The 18,337-nt window shown below is 40.3% G+C and overlaps 1 protein-coding gene across 3 annotated transcripts in view; it reads right to left on the reverse strand.

Moving 5' to 3' along the window:
* The window catches only part of LOC127423252 (colorectal mutant cancer protein), a 171,985-nt gene that overhangs the window by 61,622 nt on the left and 92,026 nt on the right, over nt 1–18,337 (reverse strand). For all 3 annotated transcript variants that reach the window (XM_051667409.1, XM_051667425.1, XM_051667417.1), the window contains 2 exons: nt 14,006–14,148; nt 7,719–7,867 (listed from right to left, as the gene is read on the reverse strand). In XM_051667409.1, the coding sequence (XP_051523369.1) occupies nt 7,719–7,867; nt 14,006–14,148 (292 nt within the window). The remainder of the gene's footprint in view (nt 1–7,718; nt 7,868–14,005; nt 14,149–18,337) is intronic.

The raw sequence follows: 18,337 nt of genomic DNA on the forward strand, positions 1-18,337 counted from the left end.
CTCAAAGTAAATGCATAATAATGTCAAGAAAATGAACATCAAGAAACAGAAATGAACTGCAAAATTCTGAAAACAACAGATGACTTGTAATGCCAACAATTAATAAAAGATGGCTGTAGAGCTCCACTTATCGATGCCCTGGTTCTTTTTAATTATAATTATATATTTATTTCTCACACATTATACATTTGCACATATAGAGTGAAATTCTTTTTTTCCACATATCCCAGCTAAGCTGGGGTCAGAGTGCAGGGTCAGCCATGATATGGTGCCCCTGGAGCAGATAGGGTCAAGGGCCTTGCTCAAGGGCCCAACAGTGGCATCTTGGCGGTGCTGGGGCTTGAACCCCCGACCTTCTGATCAGTAACCCAGAGCCTTAACTGCTGAGCCACCACTGCCCCCTTTCTGTTCTGTGTGTGTGTGTGTGTGTGTGTGTGTGTGTGTGTGTGTGTGTGTGTGTGTGTTCTGCATTGTGAGTGTGTTATTTTCTCACCCCTTAATTTCTGAGTGTGTGTTTAGCATTTTGACTGATTTATTGTTTTGTTTTTTTATGTAAAAAAAAGGTTCTGTGTTATTGTCTCACCCGTTCATGTTTGTGTGTGTGTAAGTGTGTTTGTGTGTGAGTGTGTATGTTTTGCATTGAGGATGTTTTAGAGTCTCACCCTGTAATTTCTGTCTGTTTTTTTAATGCATTGTGGCTGATTTATTAATTGTATTTGACATAAATATATAAAAAACATTGCTGTTTTATGGTCTTTCCCATTCATTTTCAACGACTGGTCAATTTTGACCGTGAATACCAAAGGTGTCGCTTTTTTTACGACCACTTAGACTTAACAAATCAAGCCCAATTTTTTGCCCCAATGTTCAGATGGCAAATGGAGGAAAAGTCACCAAGTCTTGTACTGCTCAGATAAAGGAAACCATTTTTATTAAATGAGGAAAATTTATTTTGGTAAAAAAATGACAGAATACCATGAGTATTAAAGAAAAGGAGGGACAACTCAAAATTAATTTTTGTGGTAATCAGCATTATGCAACAAATGCTGTCAATTGAGCGTAATTTGTATTGAACCCGGAATATTCCTTTAATAAATAAATTGGTGTAAATAGTATAACATAAACCACTTTAATTCTACTTTTCCAAAGTCATTAAGTCCTAAATTGAAGTTGTTATTTTGTGTAAATCCCCTCTGCCAAAGCTCTCAAATCTTTCTGGTTTTTCAGAATGTTCAGGTTTTGGTGAACAAAGACTTCAATTGGCCTAAAAGTAGGCTTCATTATTTTTTTATTTTAGGGTTCAAACGTAACTTATTTTTGTGAGATTCTACCGTATGTGTGTGTAAATGTGCAAGGGGCCGTTAAGACTGAACGCGTTCTTTCACAAAAAAAAAGCTAGATGCAGCGCAACACATATAACAGAACGCCGGTGTTTCATGTTAAAAGTTGACTTTTTTTCACCTGACACAGCGTCTAGCTGGACATGACGAAACGGCCAAAGACGTCCATCTAGCGTGTGTTTACATACAAAAATAATTGAAAAAGGAGCATCTGGTGTGAATGGTATTTACAACATACAGTCTTTAAGGTCACTCAAGCTAAAATAATACATGCCAATAGAGCTTCTTGAATGTGAATCTATAACAAAACAAATTTCCTTCACAGATGAGAGTGATGTACACTGGAAACGTTCCTACAATTCACATAAAAAATGTCATTAGATGGTGAGATTCACAGATGAAGTACAATGAGTGCATTCTGACTGACTGCTCAGGGCTGTAAAAGTGTTTGTGTCGAGCACATCAGGCTCAAGTTTAAAAACAAAAGACATCACCCTGAAGATTGCAAAAACAAACTCAATGAGTCCATTTCTCTTTGTGAAGGCTGAGCATCACTGAAGAGACGGTTACAAAAAAGCATTCAAGTCCTTAATCCTTTAAGCTCTGAAGTTATTTTTAAAGATTTCTTGTTTCAGTGGCATACCAAAAATTAAAGGCTTATAACTCTACAATAAAAACAAGGAGGGTCAAGTGTTTGCTATCACTGTAAAGAAAACTTTTCACATTTTTTAATGATATAGATTATGATACATTCTGAGACTCTCAACCTAAGAAACTGCTGAAAAAATCACAACCAAAAATGTCATTTTTTTCTTATTTTTCTTATTTGACATTATATATCTCTGGGTGTACATAATGTGGCTCAGAAAAACTGCTTATGTTTTGTTCCCAATCATGTCAACTGTATCTGAGAAAACTTTTGTGTCGATACGACAAAGCAATCAAAAGTTATAGCATTACAAATATAATTTATCATAGTTTCCAAAAGCCTCTCCAAACAAATCAAACATAATAATTGTACATAAGAACTAATTACACTTGCAAACACAACAATGACTAAAGGTTTGCATAGCATGCAGACATGATTTTAGTAATGAGATTTCACAGAATGAGTTTCATTCTGTGTCATTTGAGTCATCATTGAGTCTGTGTCATGTATTTGGCGCCATCTCCTGGTGGCCATATGTAACATTGTGCTTCACGTGGATTATCTAATGATCTATACATCTGATTACCTTGTGTGTGGGCTCGTTTGAAAGATAATCACCTCCTCTAAGTAATGGTATGTGATATTTTATGTTCTGTTTATTATTAGTGAAGTTATGTGCAAAAACACGGCATATAAGTAACACCAACATAATCGTCAAAGACATATACTTAGCTATTACTCACTATATTTTTGTCTGTGAGTAAAACAAATATGCTGGTTGTATTCTACTGTTTGAGAGCTTTCCAACAACATATGACACATGACTATTTGATCAGTTTGATGTTTTTACTGATTGCAATAATACGCACAGTGCAAAATGTTTTTATACATTTCCAAAACGGAACACTTCTGATTTGTCCGCAAATTTCAAAGCAATTGTTCAGTTTTGGTCACAATGCCTACATGCATTGGAAAGTAGAGCTTCTAAGCTTTCAAACGATACCTATTTTGTGTTGGTCAAGACTGTAATTATTAATATTTTGACGACTGTTTCTTTTCTCAGGCCCGCCAGTGGGTTAAGGCTATTTACGTCACTTGAGATCAGGAAATCCAAAATCATCTTTATTTTTCTTATATGTTATTGCTCAGAGGCTGCTCAATCTCAAGTCTCAGGAGACTTCATTGAGTTCTCAGTTATCCTCCAATCAAGTACCTTAAACTCTTTTGGAGAATTAAAAATAGACACAAGAAAGTTCATTGATCACATACAGTAAGAGAGTTATAAAATAATGCAGATCATTTTTGAAAAATTTTCATATTTAAGATATTGAAATCAAAACTTAGCATCTTGGCGAATCTGAGCACAGTTTGAAACATTGCTGAGATCTCTTCTGAACCTCTAGATCTCCATTTGACCTATATTTAATCGTATTGCTATCTAGGAGCAACACTTAAGATATTAAATATCTCATGTTTAAGATTATCTTATTTGTAAGATAATCTAATTTTCTTTCCTGCAGGTAAAAGTGCTGTTTGGTCTCAAGATAAATGAAGTGCTTTGAGCGCTACTTTCACTGATTGTTCCCGTGAGGTCAGTGAGGTCGGTATAATGAGACCAGAAGACAATCAGAGGCACCTAACGTCAATATTTCCCATGAGTCTGCACTGATAAACACAGTTGTGACCTCCAGACAATGGGTGTGTCTCAATCAGCTCCCTAGCTCCCTATATCGTGAATCAGTATATCGTTAACACGAATTTGGGCACTGGCAAGGGTGCACATTCAAGCGCAGCTGTTTTTTATTAGCATGATCGCTGTATAAATGACACTATCATTCATTTTCATTGAAGATATTCAAACGTACGGTTTTATTATGAAAGATACATTACATTAAATAAAGAAATACAAATATAAAGGAGTGTTTTTTAAACATACTTTTAACAACTCTAATATTTAAAAGATAGTTTCCCTTTCATTGTATTTATTAATGAAAGGCATTACAAACAACATCTCTTTTAAAGATAAACTTGTGCTCATCTTCTCACGACTTGAGAGACAACAGAAGAACTGACGACGTTTCCAGTAAGGGAAACAAGATAAGGGAGCAACGATGCTCCCTGGTATTGTGGGATTTTTTAGGGAGCGAACGTTTCAGTGCACTGGAATGATTTTACGATCGAGACAGCCCTAAACATGGCCGACTCGCTGATCAGTGCCCTGACTACTGAACGAGCGAACTAATCGAGACGCATCCAGTGAAAACTCATTCACGATACACATGCTTAAAGTCACTGTTACAAAAAATGAAAACAAAAGATACAAAAATGAAGTGAAGTGCCAATCAGGTTAATCGGGTAAAAAAAAACTTTCATTACATTAATAGTTACAATAGTTAATTTAAATCAGGGTAAGTTTTTTTTTACATTATTACTATTATTATTATTATTTTGCATTACTATTTATATTTTTATCCTTTTTATCTTTTGCATTACTATTTATATTTATGCAATTATTTTATATATGCAATTTTTGCATTACAGTCACAAGAATGGGGGATGCTTAATTTTTTTATGAATTTTTTTTTTTTTACATTTTACTTTTACTTTACTATGTTTTATACTATTACTGTTGTTTACATTTTTATAGCATTTATTTGGTAAAATACTATTTATATTTATGTAATCAGTTTTTGCATTACAGTAATGGGGGGGTGCTTAATTGTCATGAAAAATTCAAATGTAAAAATATTATTTAGGACATTTTTTACTGTTTATATTTTTATAATATTACTGTTTATATTTGTATACTATTTTGAAAGTTTATATTTATAATTTTGCAATTATTTTTTGCATTACAGCAATGAGAATGGAGGGGGGGGTACTTAATTGTCATGAAAATGCAAAAAATATTATTTATAAAATTTTTACTGTTTATATTTTTTATACTACAGTGTTTCCCATTGACTAGTCTAATTTGCCCCACCACGGTCTCATCTAAAATATTTTTGCACTTCTCAGTCTCATAATAACATAAAATAAAAGGTTGTGTTTTGCGCGCTCTCTCGTGCGCCAGTCAGCTCCTCACCCGCTGCTGTAAACTCACGCGCTCAAACACACTCGCAGATATATGCACTGGAGTATTCCTGGATCCGTCTAACGTTATTTGGTTGAGGAGGACGACAAATCTTTGAGGTAAGTAACGTTAACTAACATTAAATATATCCACTGCATTTATACACTACTCCACACACAATCATCAGTGTACAAGAGCAAACAGATAATATTACTGCTGAAGTTAGAATCATGATTAGGGTGACCATACGTCCTCTTTTTCCCGGACATGTCCTCTTTTTCAGACCTTAAGATAGTGTCCGGCCGGGATTTCAAAATTTGCGAAAATGTCCGGGATTCGGCTTTAGTTGCTTTATGATGTGCATCTGGTCTAATACTTCACTGTGTGTGCGCGCATATTTGCATTGCTTTAATCCCTCTTTGTAAGCCCCTCCTTCTCGCACACCAATTGGTCGATTATAAGAGGCTTGCAGCAACTATTGGCCAAATTCCTGCCTGTCAATCTCTCCGCGAATGTGCAAAGTGCTGTTGTGTTCGACATCAAACAGTTGCAGTAAAGGACAGCTGAGTGGAAACAATGCCCAAACGAAAGTGCAAATTTACAGAAGATTTGCACAAAAATCCCCATGCTTTCGACCAGGTCGAGATCCGTGGGAAGCAGAATGTATGACATGTAAATCTGGCACTTATGTGTCAGTTGTTAATAAAGGTGCAAGTGATTTAGAAGCACACATTAGCTCTGCGAAGCATAAAGGGTCAGCAAAAGGTGAAAGTTCATCAGGTAAAATAACTGACTTTGTTTTGTGAGCATTTTCCACGGACATTCAAAATAATAGTAATAGTAAATGAAGGTACACTCATGGCATCAAATATTTTATTTGAGTACATGGACATTCAAAAGAATGTTGGAAATTTGTATTTGTAGAGCCGAGGAGGGCGGGGCCGGAATGACGCACGCCCGGTCCCCAATCAGCCTGATGGGGCGCGCAAGGGATAAAGGCGGCCGGGGACAACAGTTCGAGAGAGAGAATTACAGGCAGCTGCCCTGCATGTGTTTATGTTTGTGTGTTCTTGGTTAAGTTGTTCAATAAATTATTATTTATATTCTCAAGCCGGTTCTCGCCTCCTCCTTTCCACTGAACCCCCTTACACTGGTGCCGAAACCCGGGAAGGAGGAGGGATGCCCGTCGCAGAGTCCTCGACACTGCCGTTCACCCAGCGGAGCGCCGTTACATCCGCCGGGAGACGGAGTAGCCCAACCACCCGGACGCGGGGAACGGCCGCTGTCCACGAGGTGAGTGGGGACTGGACTCCACGACCGCCTGGAGCGATGGAGCCGCTGTCAGGGGCGGAGGAGTGCCCTGCCGTCCCCTAGAAACGCAGGGGGGTCGAGAGAAGACCGCCGTCCACGAGGGGAGGAGGGAAGAAACTCCCCGACCGCCTGGAGCGGTAGGGCTGCTGCCAGGGGCGGAGGAGTGTCCCCACAGGTCGCCAGGAACGCGGAGGGGCATTCTGTCCGCTGGGGGTTGGAGGTCCGACTCCGGTCTGCCCAGGGAGGAGCGGCTGTCGTCCGCCTGAGAGGGTGGAGGACCACCCGACGGCGCATCATAGAACCGGTGAGTGAGTTTCTTTTTCTCTCTCTCTCTCTCTCTCTCTCTCTCTCTGTCGCTCTGTGTTGGCTTTCCCTTGCCTATTTTGTTTTTTGTTGTTGTTGTTTTTCCCCTCCTGTCTCCTCCCAGGTCGAGGAAGGTGGGGATGAACCACTGGCAGTCGGGGCGCAAGGCACGCCCACCCCCGGAGAGGAAGGGGGGATGTACGTCATGCCTGGGGCTCCCCGGGCTGAGGCAACGCCGGGAGGAGTGTAGAGCCGAGGAGGGCGGGGCCAGGCTGGAATGACGCACGCCCGGTCCCCAATCAGCCTGATGAGGCGCGCGAGGGATAAAGGCGGCCGGGGACGACAATTCGAGAGAGAGAATTACAGGCAGCTGCCCTGCATGTGTTTATGTTTGTGTGTTCTTGGTTAAGTTGTTCATTAAATTATTATTTATATTCTCAAGCCGGTTCTCGCCTCCTCCTTTCCACTGAACCCCCTTACAGTATTTAATTATATATATTTATGTAAAGCTAATAGAGTGTCTTTTTCACTGTATTAAAGTTTGCATTCATAGTAACACTGTTTTGAACCCTATTAATCCACCCCACCCCTGCGCTGTTTCTCACAATTCGATTTATTTCAAAGTTGCCTACTGCAGCTTTAAGAGCACAAAATTGTTTACAAGAGCACAACACTAGCCTCTTAATTTTGCTCTCAAAGTGCACCAGATGGAAGTATTTAACTTTAAAATGTGCAAAATTTTCTTATGGGGGAGCATGCCCCCAGACCCCCCCTAGTTTTGCAATTATTTTTTGCATTACAGTAATGAGAATGGGGGGGGAGGGGGGAACTTAATTGTCATGATTCTAAAATAGGCCTCATTTTCTTCACGCAAAATATAACTGACAGATTTTGTGTGATTCACCCACTAATAAATCCTATTAAAACATTTCAGTCGGGTTTGCCGCCAGTCTCCCTGGCCCTTTTGAGATTTGAGCAGGAAAAATAACAATCCCGCAAAATTTTGGGAGTTCCATGTGTTTCAGTGGTGCTTGTGTCTCACCCATGTCTGCAGTGACCAGTGTGGACTGGTTTTCAGGCAGTGACACAGACGCCTGGTCAGGGTCCTGATCAACACTCCGCTCGTCCTCATTAACTTCCTGTTGACTTTGACTGAGATCAGATCGCAACTCTGAAAACTCATCCTCCTCCCTGAGAGAGAGACAGAGAATTAATTACATTTCAGTCTGATCCTCACACAAAGCAGGAATATAGTCCACGAGTCATATGGACTTGGATGTTGACTTTATTGCCATTTTTCAGTCCATCAGCCCCAGTCCTTATTAACTTTCATTGCAACTAAAGAGCAGCGTGAACATTCTGTCTAACATCTCCTTTTGTGTTAAGAAAGAAAATCAAACAGGTTTTGAACAACAAGAAGGTGAGCAACTTTACATTTACGTGGGCTTCAGAGGAGTAGAACATTTAATATCTCCTTTAATATTGCATAAAACTCAAGCTGCCTTAACTGCGCTACATTACATTGCAATGACTCCGGAATAAATATGAAATTGAACGGAGTAACAGAGGCCTCAAGTCATGCACCATATTCTAATTTCCCTAATGAGCATGCAAATGGCACGACCTGCTGCATACTTATGAGGCCTCTCTAATTAAACACTGCACTTCTTACTGAAGTTCATCTCATTTACATGCAACCAAACGCACGCGCATGCACGGCAGGGCAACGAAACAGACACATGGTCACCGACTCGAAGCAAAACATGTGTTGCATATTCGTTCATTACTCAGACAGATAATTAATGAGATGTTTGAAGAATCATGAGCTATTTTCATGCTGTTCGTTCAGTAAGATGCATGTGATTTCTGCAGAATAAGTGCACACTACACGCTCAAGTAGACACTTATCTCTGGTTGGGTTTCAGAAGATTTAAAAGAGCACTGAAATAGACGGTGTGCTATCTGGAGGCAATATATCTGTTATGGCACACTGTTTCAAACATACATATCACATTATATGGGTATAAAAGTAATGTTTTGTGTTTGGAGTGCACGAGTGCTGCTCTGTCTATGTAGTATTTTTAAGCATCATACTTTATCAGCCGTCTTGGTTCTGTAAGTATTTTTCCCATAGAGATTCATAAAATCCTTTATAAAAGAGTTGTGCACCATGAACCAAACCAGCCAGGTGAATCAAAATGTTACAAACTTTGATTTGAAGCAAAAAAGTATATGAAAATCATACAAAAAGACAAAGATACAAGACTGTGTACTTAACGTCTTTAATGAAGGAATGAACTACAATCCCATGAACCATTGCGAATGACTTAGGGGGCCTGGGTATCTCAGCGAGTATTGACGTTGACTATCACCCCTGAAGTCACGAGTTTGAATCCAGGGCGTGCTGAGTGACTCCAGCCAGGTCTCCTAAGCAACCAAATTGGCCCGGTTGCTAAGGAGGGTAGAGTCACATGGGGTAACCTCCTTGTGGTCACTATAATGTGGTTCATTCTCGGTGGGGTGTGCGTTGAGTTGTGCGTGGATGCCGCTGAGAATAGCGTGAAGCCTCCACACGCGCTATGTCTCCGTGGTAACGTGCTCACGTGATAAGATGCGCGGATTGACGTCTCAGATGCGGAGGCAACTGAGATTCGTCGACTTACAGCGCATTGGGAATTGGGCATTCCAAATTGAGGAGAAAAAGGGAGAAAAATCACAAAAAAAAAAAACAAAACAAAAAAAAACTATTGATTTAAAGTTGCCGATACTAAGTATAGAAATAATCCATTTTAATTTATTGCAAAATATTCAGATAAAGTTTACAAATATATAAATATATTGCATCACAGTAGTGGCGTCACTGCAGAGCTCCTTTGATGCGCTTTGTTTGGCGTTATTCACTGATTGGTGGATCTCTCTTCAGGATTATGGGTAGTGTAGTTCTTCACCAGGAATTATTGCACTATTAAACGATTTTTGACCAACGAAGTTGAATTAACATGGACTGATGTCTTCAACAGAAGCATAAACCACTTTAGAGCTCACGGTAGGTTTGTCTTTAAAGGTTTATAAGCTATCATTAAAAATCAATTCCACTATGGAAAAAATAAATGGGATTTTTCCTTCCGGAAACAGACTGTTGCACTCTATACTGATATCTAGAGAGCCGATGGCAAATGGCTGTTATTTCTATAAAACAACTAAATGCAGCAAAAGAATCACAACATTGCTGAAATTGAATAAACACTTATTTTCACTATATTTACTCACAAGACACTAAACCGAAAAGTCAAGCGAGCAAAGCACCGAGCACTAAGCAAAGGTGTCCTAACAGAAGCGATGTTTCTAATAGTACACTACTATAGATTGGGCAAGTTGGCATTTAGTTTCTAGCCAAAGTCGGCAGTCTAAAAAATTGACAAATATCATCCGAATAATCAGTCTGGCCAATATATAAATTGATCTGTCCCAAATCACAGGTGCATTTCTGAAATTAAGTTCTGTTTCAAAAGACAGACAGGAAAAATATGCTAGCGTTTGTGTAAAATTACATAAATCGTAACCCTATCTATATTTATATACTTGTATTCAATACTGCACTGTAGCAATAGAAACAGCAATGTTCAATTTAATCAGGGGCGGGGTTACAATTTCCGAGGCCGATGTTTGGAATGGTGCGAATAGGTGAACCTGCAGCACTTTGCCTTTACAATGCATGTGAATTGCTCTGAGACACAAAACAGCGCATCACCGTCCCCCCCTTGAGCGTTTTGCTCAGCTTTCCGACCGGGGCCCCACGCAGTTGTGTGGTTTGTGTGATGGTTAACACTGCTACTTAAAATAATTAAAAATGCACTATTTATCCCAATATTTGACTCATGCTGCCTACAAAGGGGGGAATTCACTAAGAATAAATTGCACTGTTATTTTTTTTGCACGGGCTTTCTGTGCTGTGACACACCCTGACGAGACAAGTAAACATGCTGAAGGTACGCTTGACTACACTGCGCATCTCAGGTTATAAGAATCTTCAACATCATTTGATCATTATTTGATTAATTACTGCTGATATGATCGACAGAAAATGTTCACAAAAATCTCTTAAATTAATTTTACTTCCAGCTTTCATTCGCAATTTTTGTGAATGAAGCGAAATTTATAATAAGCCTAATTTACATAGAAAGGAGGCGTGTGTGATGAGGAGGGCGTGGCCAGGCCGTGACGGATCTCTCAGCTGATCAGCGGGAGAGCGAGATAAGGGGCGGCCGGAGACACCGGTTCAAGAGAGAGAGAGAGACGCACGCAGCCGCGTTTTATGTTGTTTTAAGTTCATTTATATCATTAAAGTTTATGTTTACTGTTCAGCTGGTTCCCGCCTCCTCCTTGCCCGTCCTTAGACTGTTACAGTGGTGCTGAAACACGGGAGGGAGGAGGGATGCACTGTCGTGGAGTCCTCGCCACTGCCATCCGCCAGGGGAGCAGCCGCGGCCATCTGCCTAGGGACGGAGGGATCGCTGCTGGCCGCCGAGAGCCGGTGGAACTGCGGCCATCTACCGAGAAGGGGGGGAGTGGTTCCATCTGCCAGGGGAGGAGCGAGCTGTCGTCTGGCAGAGGGAGGAGGAGCGGTTGAGGACCGGGTGACAGCATGTACGGGAGCCGGCATGTTAGTTTTCTCTCTCTCTCCTATCTCTCTCTCTCTGTGTGTCTCCGCTCGCCCTTTCCCTCTCCCCACGCCTCCCCTCGTCTCTCCCCCCAGGTTCACAGGAGGCGGGGTGGACCACCAGCTGACAGAACGCCGGAAGGGCAGTGTCTCGGGGAGTTAGTCAGACCAGTGGCGCCCCGGCCTGAATCAGGCAGGGGAGGAGTGTGACGAGGAGGGCGTGGTCGGGCTGTGATGGAGCACGGCTAGCTCTGAATCAGCGGGAGAGAGAGAGAAGCACGCGACCATGTTGCATGTGTGTCTTTGTCCTTGTTTTATGTTGTTTTAAGTTCATTTATATCATTAAAGTTTATGTTTACTGTTCAGCTGGTTCCCGCCTCCTCCTCGCCTGTCCTTAGACTGTTACAGCGTGTTTGCACAGAATGACAATGACTTCATTTAAATACTCATGACACAGCACAATTTCAGCACTGATTGTGCCTGATTAAACTAGATTGTGGGTGGTAAGTGAAAAAGACGCAGGTTTTTGCGCTGAAATACTACGTGCAATAGTGGCGCAACTGTTTATTGAATTGGCCCCAGAGTGTTTTAAATCAGTTGCTTATGAGTAGGGGTGTGCAGCGACGCCATTATCTGTATCTGTTGCTATGGTAAAATTATCTGTATCTGTATTCGGACAGAACCGGATGTGGGCGGGGCTTAAACCGGACGTGCGTCAAAAATAACAAATAAAAACGGCCCAAAAAATAAACTATGACTTATATATGCCTAGTCATAAAATATTAATAATTATTATTATTATTGTTATTATCATTAGGCTATTATTATTTAATTGCATTATTATTTTATTCCTTTTTAAATAGAATGCTGCCTTAAGAGGTAGCTGCCTATGTAGGCATTAGAAAGCAAATCAGCTCACTAGGTTTTTGCAACAGAGCGATGGATGTGTCAGAAACAGATACTGCAGTGTGTTTTCAGTCATGCACTGCAGGCTGCTGTTCTGAGACAGTAAAAGTGGAAAACTGTCCCAGGGGTCTGCAGGAGACAAGACCTACACACAGACGCACAGACCCAGACTGACCTCAGACAGATGCACTTACACATACACTTACTGTTTGTGTGTGCGGTCCAGATACAATCTGTTATGCTCGTAAGCAAGACTGGGTTTACATAACACCTGCGTGTATGAGTGTGTATAAGGAGTGTTTGTAGGAATGTGTGTGAATTTGTGTCTTCACAAAGACAATAATGCCTGAAATCATCTCTATTGTGGGGACCTCTTGAAAAGGGCTAAATCTGTATTAAAATCTACGAACACCAAAAGGTTTCTGTACAAGGTTTAGGGTGCAGAAGCTTCATTTAAAAACAATAGAAGTCACCGTTTGTTTGGTTTATGGCTTACAACTCTTTAACCTCCTGAGACCCGAGCATGACTGCTGTGTGCATTTTCCATTTCCCTTTATGATTTGTAACTAGTAGCACCTAATAAACAAGCAAAAAAAAAAAATTTTTTTTTTTTAGAGCAAATAGTTTTCCTAAAAACTGATGTCCTCATATGAGGACAGCGGGACTAAGTTGTGAAATTTAAAATAATACCAAGCAATAAAAAGTCAGATTATTTTCATCAGATTGTTTATGATGTTTCCAGGAGTGTTGGTTATTCATGTTTCTGAGATGTTACAGACATTACATCATACATTTGCATAATTAAATCTGATTCAAAGTAATGTCCAGCATCATCCAATCACTGTCAACCATGTTAAAATAAAATGATACATTATAAATTCTGAATCTATGTACTGATTATCATTGTCACATGTCTGTCAAACATGTTGAGTGATCCAAACATCATCTGCAGCCTGAAACTGAACTTTTGATCAGATTTTAGGAGTGAATGCACTTAACTGCATAGAGAGCTATAGGATGCTCCCTTGCTCCCTATTTAGTGAATGACTTAACCTCCAGTGTGCTGTCTGTCTGCACTGGTCTCAGAACAGTTTGAAATGCACCTTATTTTCATCACTAACGCCATATAAAGCCTCTGAAAGACACATTTTTCAGCTGTTGCATGCATATGTTGATTCTCAATGTGATGCACAGTGAATGTAGGATATTTTAAGGAAAATGAGCCTATAGTCCACATACGTGGTCATTGTGTTTAACAGTGTGCCGTTTCATGATAAATCACTCAAATGATATATCGGATAAAACTAGAGACTCTAATCTTTTGACTCAAACAGGTTTCAGTGTAAAAACTTAATGAGGTTTCTTACCAGATAAAGTTTAGTTGGCATTTCTCCATTCTGTGGTCGGCGCCATGTTGTTTTGTCACATGACTTTGTAAGTTGAAAGTTGAACCCTTTACTGACAGCACAGACTTCCTGAACTGAGATCAGTCGGTTTTAATTAAATGAAATTATGCGTTGCGCATAGCGAAGCCAAAATACAACGTCCATGCATGTGTACGCAGGGTCGCACAAGGTTAATGAAGTACTTAATGAAATCCATATGGAAAATATGAATGGGAAACATACTTCCGGAATCAAAACATCTGGAAAAAGTGGACAGGCACTGTTGCGCTCTAAGCTGTAATGTGGACCAGACTTGAAGTCTCTAATGTGTATGTGTGTGTGTGTGTGTGTGTGTGTGTGTGTGTGTGTGTTACAGACCTGATTGTGGTGCCCTGCAGCAGGTCTATCTTCTTGTTGAGTTCAGCGATGATGCTGTGCAGCTCTGTGATTCGCTCCTCGTAACGCAGCGTCGTTCTCTCCTGCACATCCTCATGCTCCCGCAGCTGATGCGACTGCTCACACTACACACACACACACACATACACACAGCGTGACAGAGATTAATAATGTAAAGTTACACAGAGGAAAACTGCCAGGTGAGATAAACAAACAACACATGCTGTGCACAAACCCACACACACAACCACATTAACACACATGTACACAGGGTAAGAGACACAACTCTCGATGAGACCACACGCACAACACCTGCAGAAAAATGGCATGCATACACACGGGAACACACAGCATGAGTGAGAAAAATCATCTGAAGAGAGCATACAGAGAAAATCACACTAATTCATTCACAGCATGAGAGAAACTCGCACAAACCAGCATATGCGACCAAAACATACATCATGCAATGCTCATTAAAACACATTCAAGTACTTCTGTCAGTGTGGCGGAACATATATGTCCTCATTCACAACTTGTATCTGATTACAGATCAAAAGAGCCCACCCTCAAGTCTCTATGACATTCTCCCTCCTTCACTGTAAGTCAATGGGGTTATTTCGCCGTTTTATCATCCGCCAGGTGAAAATCAACTTTCTAATCTCTTAAAAACATAACAGCACGCCTCTCCTCTAGGGATGGGAGTCGTAAGGAATTGAACAATTCCGGTTCCATTAAAGATTATTTTGGTGCTTTTGAGGAAGAAATATTTGGAAGTAACGTAACTCTTATTGTTTTTACTGCCATCAAGCAGCCTGTTGCCAAATGATGAGATCATTCCTATTTTGACAGAACACATTCTTGCAAAAGGTGTGCACAAACAGACTTTAACTAAGAAAAAAAATTTAATTCAAAAAGATTCAAAAGAACCGGTTCATAAGAGTAATTTGTTTGGGAATCGAACTACGCAGATCACACTGTAAATTCTTATTCATTCTCCTCCCTGCCCAGTAGGTGGCGATATGCACGGAGAATGCAAATAGCCAAAAACAAAAGAAGAAAGTGAAAGTGGAGATTTAAAGTAAAAAAAGGACTTAAATATTGACCTGTTTCTCACCAATACCTAGGCCTGTCGCGATTATTAAATAGCCGTCTGATTGCAGTTATTAGTTCTAAATTGCGGTTATTGTGCACTTCAAATTCCAGTCACATTTTAAAGCCCAAATAATTGCATTTTAAGCGAATATATAAATGCTATCAATGGCGCCCTTGAACTCCAAGAGTCACTGAGCCGCACTGCGGATGTCAACCAGAGCCCATTTTAAGCGCTTCCAAATCTCTGATAAGTGTGTCGTCAGATGAGGTTCGCACCAAAATCCTGCAAAGATATAAACGAACATGATAGTGAACGCAAAGCGCTCCGGCTTCACTTTAAATGATCGTGTAATGGCAAATATTTCTGGTGAAATTGGGTTCATATACGCAGTGTTAATGACATGCAGTGACGGAGGAGGAGACGCACACTTACATTTTTCTGTGGCGTGATAAAAATATTTTGCTTCATGAGAAATAAGGGCTCGTGGGTTTAATAAAAGAGCATTAAAATAACGTGCAAAAGTGAAGAAATATTTTACTATTGCATAATATAATATAAAATAATATTATATAATATACATATAATAAAAACTTGTATTTTATATAGTATATATATATATATTTTTTTTCATTATTATTGTTATTTTTTTATTTTGTTTTATTTTATTTTTTTTAATGAGTTCCAAAAGAAACAGTATAAATGTAAAATTGACCAAAACTAAAGTTTTGACTAAAAATTGAGGCATATTTAAAGTATTTAGAAATATTTTGATATTAAAACTTTATTATACTCACATTCATATGGTTTTAAATCCTTAAAAGGAAATCATATAACCCTATTTTATAATTTGATTTATATATCTGAAGTTAAATATGTAAAAAATGACTTCTTAAGGTGTGTGAAACATACTTGCACCTTAAGAAACATGACAATTTTTACGAAAATTAATTGTGACAGCCCTACCAATACCAATCGTAATCGCTTCAGAAGACATGTATTTAACCACTGGAGTCTTATGGATTACTTTTATGCTGCCTTTATGTGCTTCTTGAAGCTTCAATGTTCTGATCACCATTCACTTGCACTGTATCGACCAAAAGAGCTGAAATATTCTTCTAAAAATCTTCATTTGTGTTCAGCAGAAGAAAGAAAGTCATATACATCTGGGATGACATGAGAGAGAATTTTCACTTTTGTGTGAACTATCCCTTTAACTATTGAGCAAATCTGAATTGAATGTACAATTAATTTCAGAGATCTGTGGTTTTATGAAGCCTCTGGAACAGTCGTTCTTTCATTTAGAGTTAATTGAAACAAACTGTTGGTTTGTTGCACATTAGTTACTAAAAGCAAAGTCAACCTTAAAAGCAGAGATCACTCAATACTATTGAATTTACACAGAGTTAAACTGCTCGTACACACACACACACACACACACACTTACACGTTTAAAGTAAATCCATCAAATGGATGGATTTCTGTATAAATTAAGGAGTTGAACCCCAATGGTTTGATGGAACGCACAAATACCCCGGATTTAACATCCAGGAGAAATTAGATCCCCATCTCCTATCTGAATGTGTTTATGTGTGTGTGTGTGTGTGTGTGTCCTTCCTGGAATGACCTTAGAGGAATGGCATGTTTTCCTGGCTTGAGTTAAAGTGTTTGTGTGAATACAACACAAGTGTTCAATCACTCACACAGACAATAGCTGTTAAACACACACTCCACCGCTTACAAGAGTCACAATCACCACACAATGAGTCTATTTACAATCACACTACAGTACACACAGTGGCTCTGTTCCAAAACTTAGTGAGCCGCCTAACTAGACAGCATTTTTAGGCATCATTGGCACACTCCCAAAGACTGTTCCAAAACTTAGTGAGCCGCCTAACTAGACAGCATTTTTAGGCATCATTGGCACACTCCCAAAGACTGTTCCAAATCTTAGTGAGCCGCCTAACTAGACAGCATTTTTAGGCATCATTGGCACACTCCCAAAGACTGTTCCAAAACGTACACTATATTGCCAAAAGTATTCGCTCATCTGCCTTTAGACGCATATGAACTTAAGTGACATCCCATTCTTAATCCATAGGGTTTAATATGACGTCCGCCCACCCTTTGTAGCTATAACAGCTTCAACTCTTCTGGGAAGGCTTTCCACAAGGTTTAGGAGTGTGTTTATGGGAATTTTTGACCATTCTTCCAGAAGCGCATTTGTGAGGTCAGACACTGATGTTGGACGAGAAGGCCTGGCTCACAGTCTTCGCTGTAATTCATCCCAAAGGTGCTCTATCGGGTTGAGGTCAGGACTCTGTGCAGGCCAGTCAAGTTCTTCCACACCAAACTCGCTCATCCATGTCTTTATGGACCTTGCTTTGTGCACTGGTGCGCAGTCATGTTGGAACAGGAAGGGGCCATCCCCAAACTGTTCCCACAAAGTTGGGAGCATGGAATTGTCCAAAATCTCTTGGTATGCTGAAGCATTCAGAGTTCCTTTCACTGGAACTAAGGGGCCAAGCCCAGCTCCTGAAAAACAACCCCACACCATAATCCCCCCTCCACCAAACTTCACAGTTGGCACAATGCAGTCAGACAAGTACCGTTCTCCTGGCAACCGATAAACCCAGACTCGTCCATCAGATTGCCAGATGGAGAAGCGTGATTCGTCACTCCAGAGAATGCGTCTCCACTGCTCTAGAGTCCAGTGGCGGCGTGCTTTACACCACTGCATCCGACGCTTTGCATTGCACTTGGTGATGTATGGCTTGGATGCAGCTGCTCGGCCATGGAAACCCATTCCATGAAGCTCTCTACGCACTGTTCTTGAGCTAATCTGAAGGCCACATGAACTTTGGAGGTCTGTAGCGATTGACTCTGCAGAAAGTTGGCGACCTCTGCGCACTATGCGCCTCAGCATCCGCTGACCCCGCTCTGTCATTTTACGTGGCCTACCACTTCGTGGCTGAGTTGCTGTCATTCCCAATCGCTTCCACTTTGTTAAAATTCCACTGACAGTTGACTGTGGAATATTTAGTAGCGAGGAAATTTCACGACTGGACTTGTTGCACAGGTGGCATCCTATCACAGTACCACGCTGGAATTCACTGAGCTCCTGAGAGCGGCCCATTCTTTCACAAATGTTTGTAGAAGCAGTCTGCATGCCTAGGTGCTTCATTTTATACACCTATGGCCATGGAAGTGATTGGAACACC

This window comes from Myxocyprinus asiaticus, chromosome 3 (assembly GCF_019703515.2).
Source record: "Myxocyprinus asiaticus isolate MX2 ecotype Aquarium Trade chromosome 3, UBuf_Myxa_2, whole genome shotgun sequence".
NCBI classification, from domain to species: Eukaryota; Metazoa; Chordata; class Actinopteri; order Cypriniformes; family Catostomidae; genus Myxocyprinus; species Myxocyprinus asiaticus.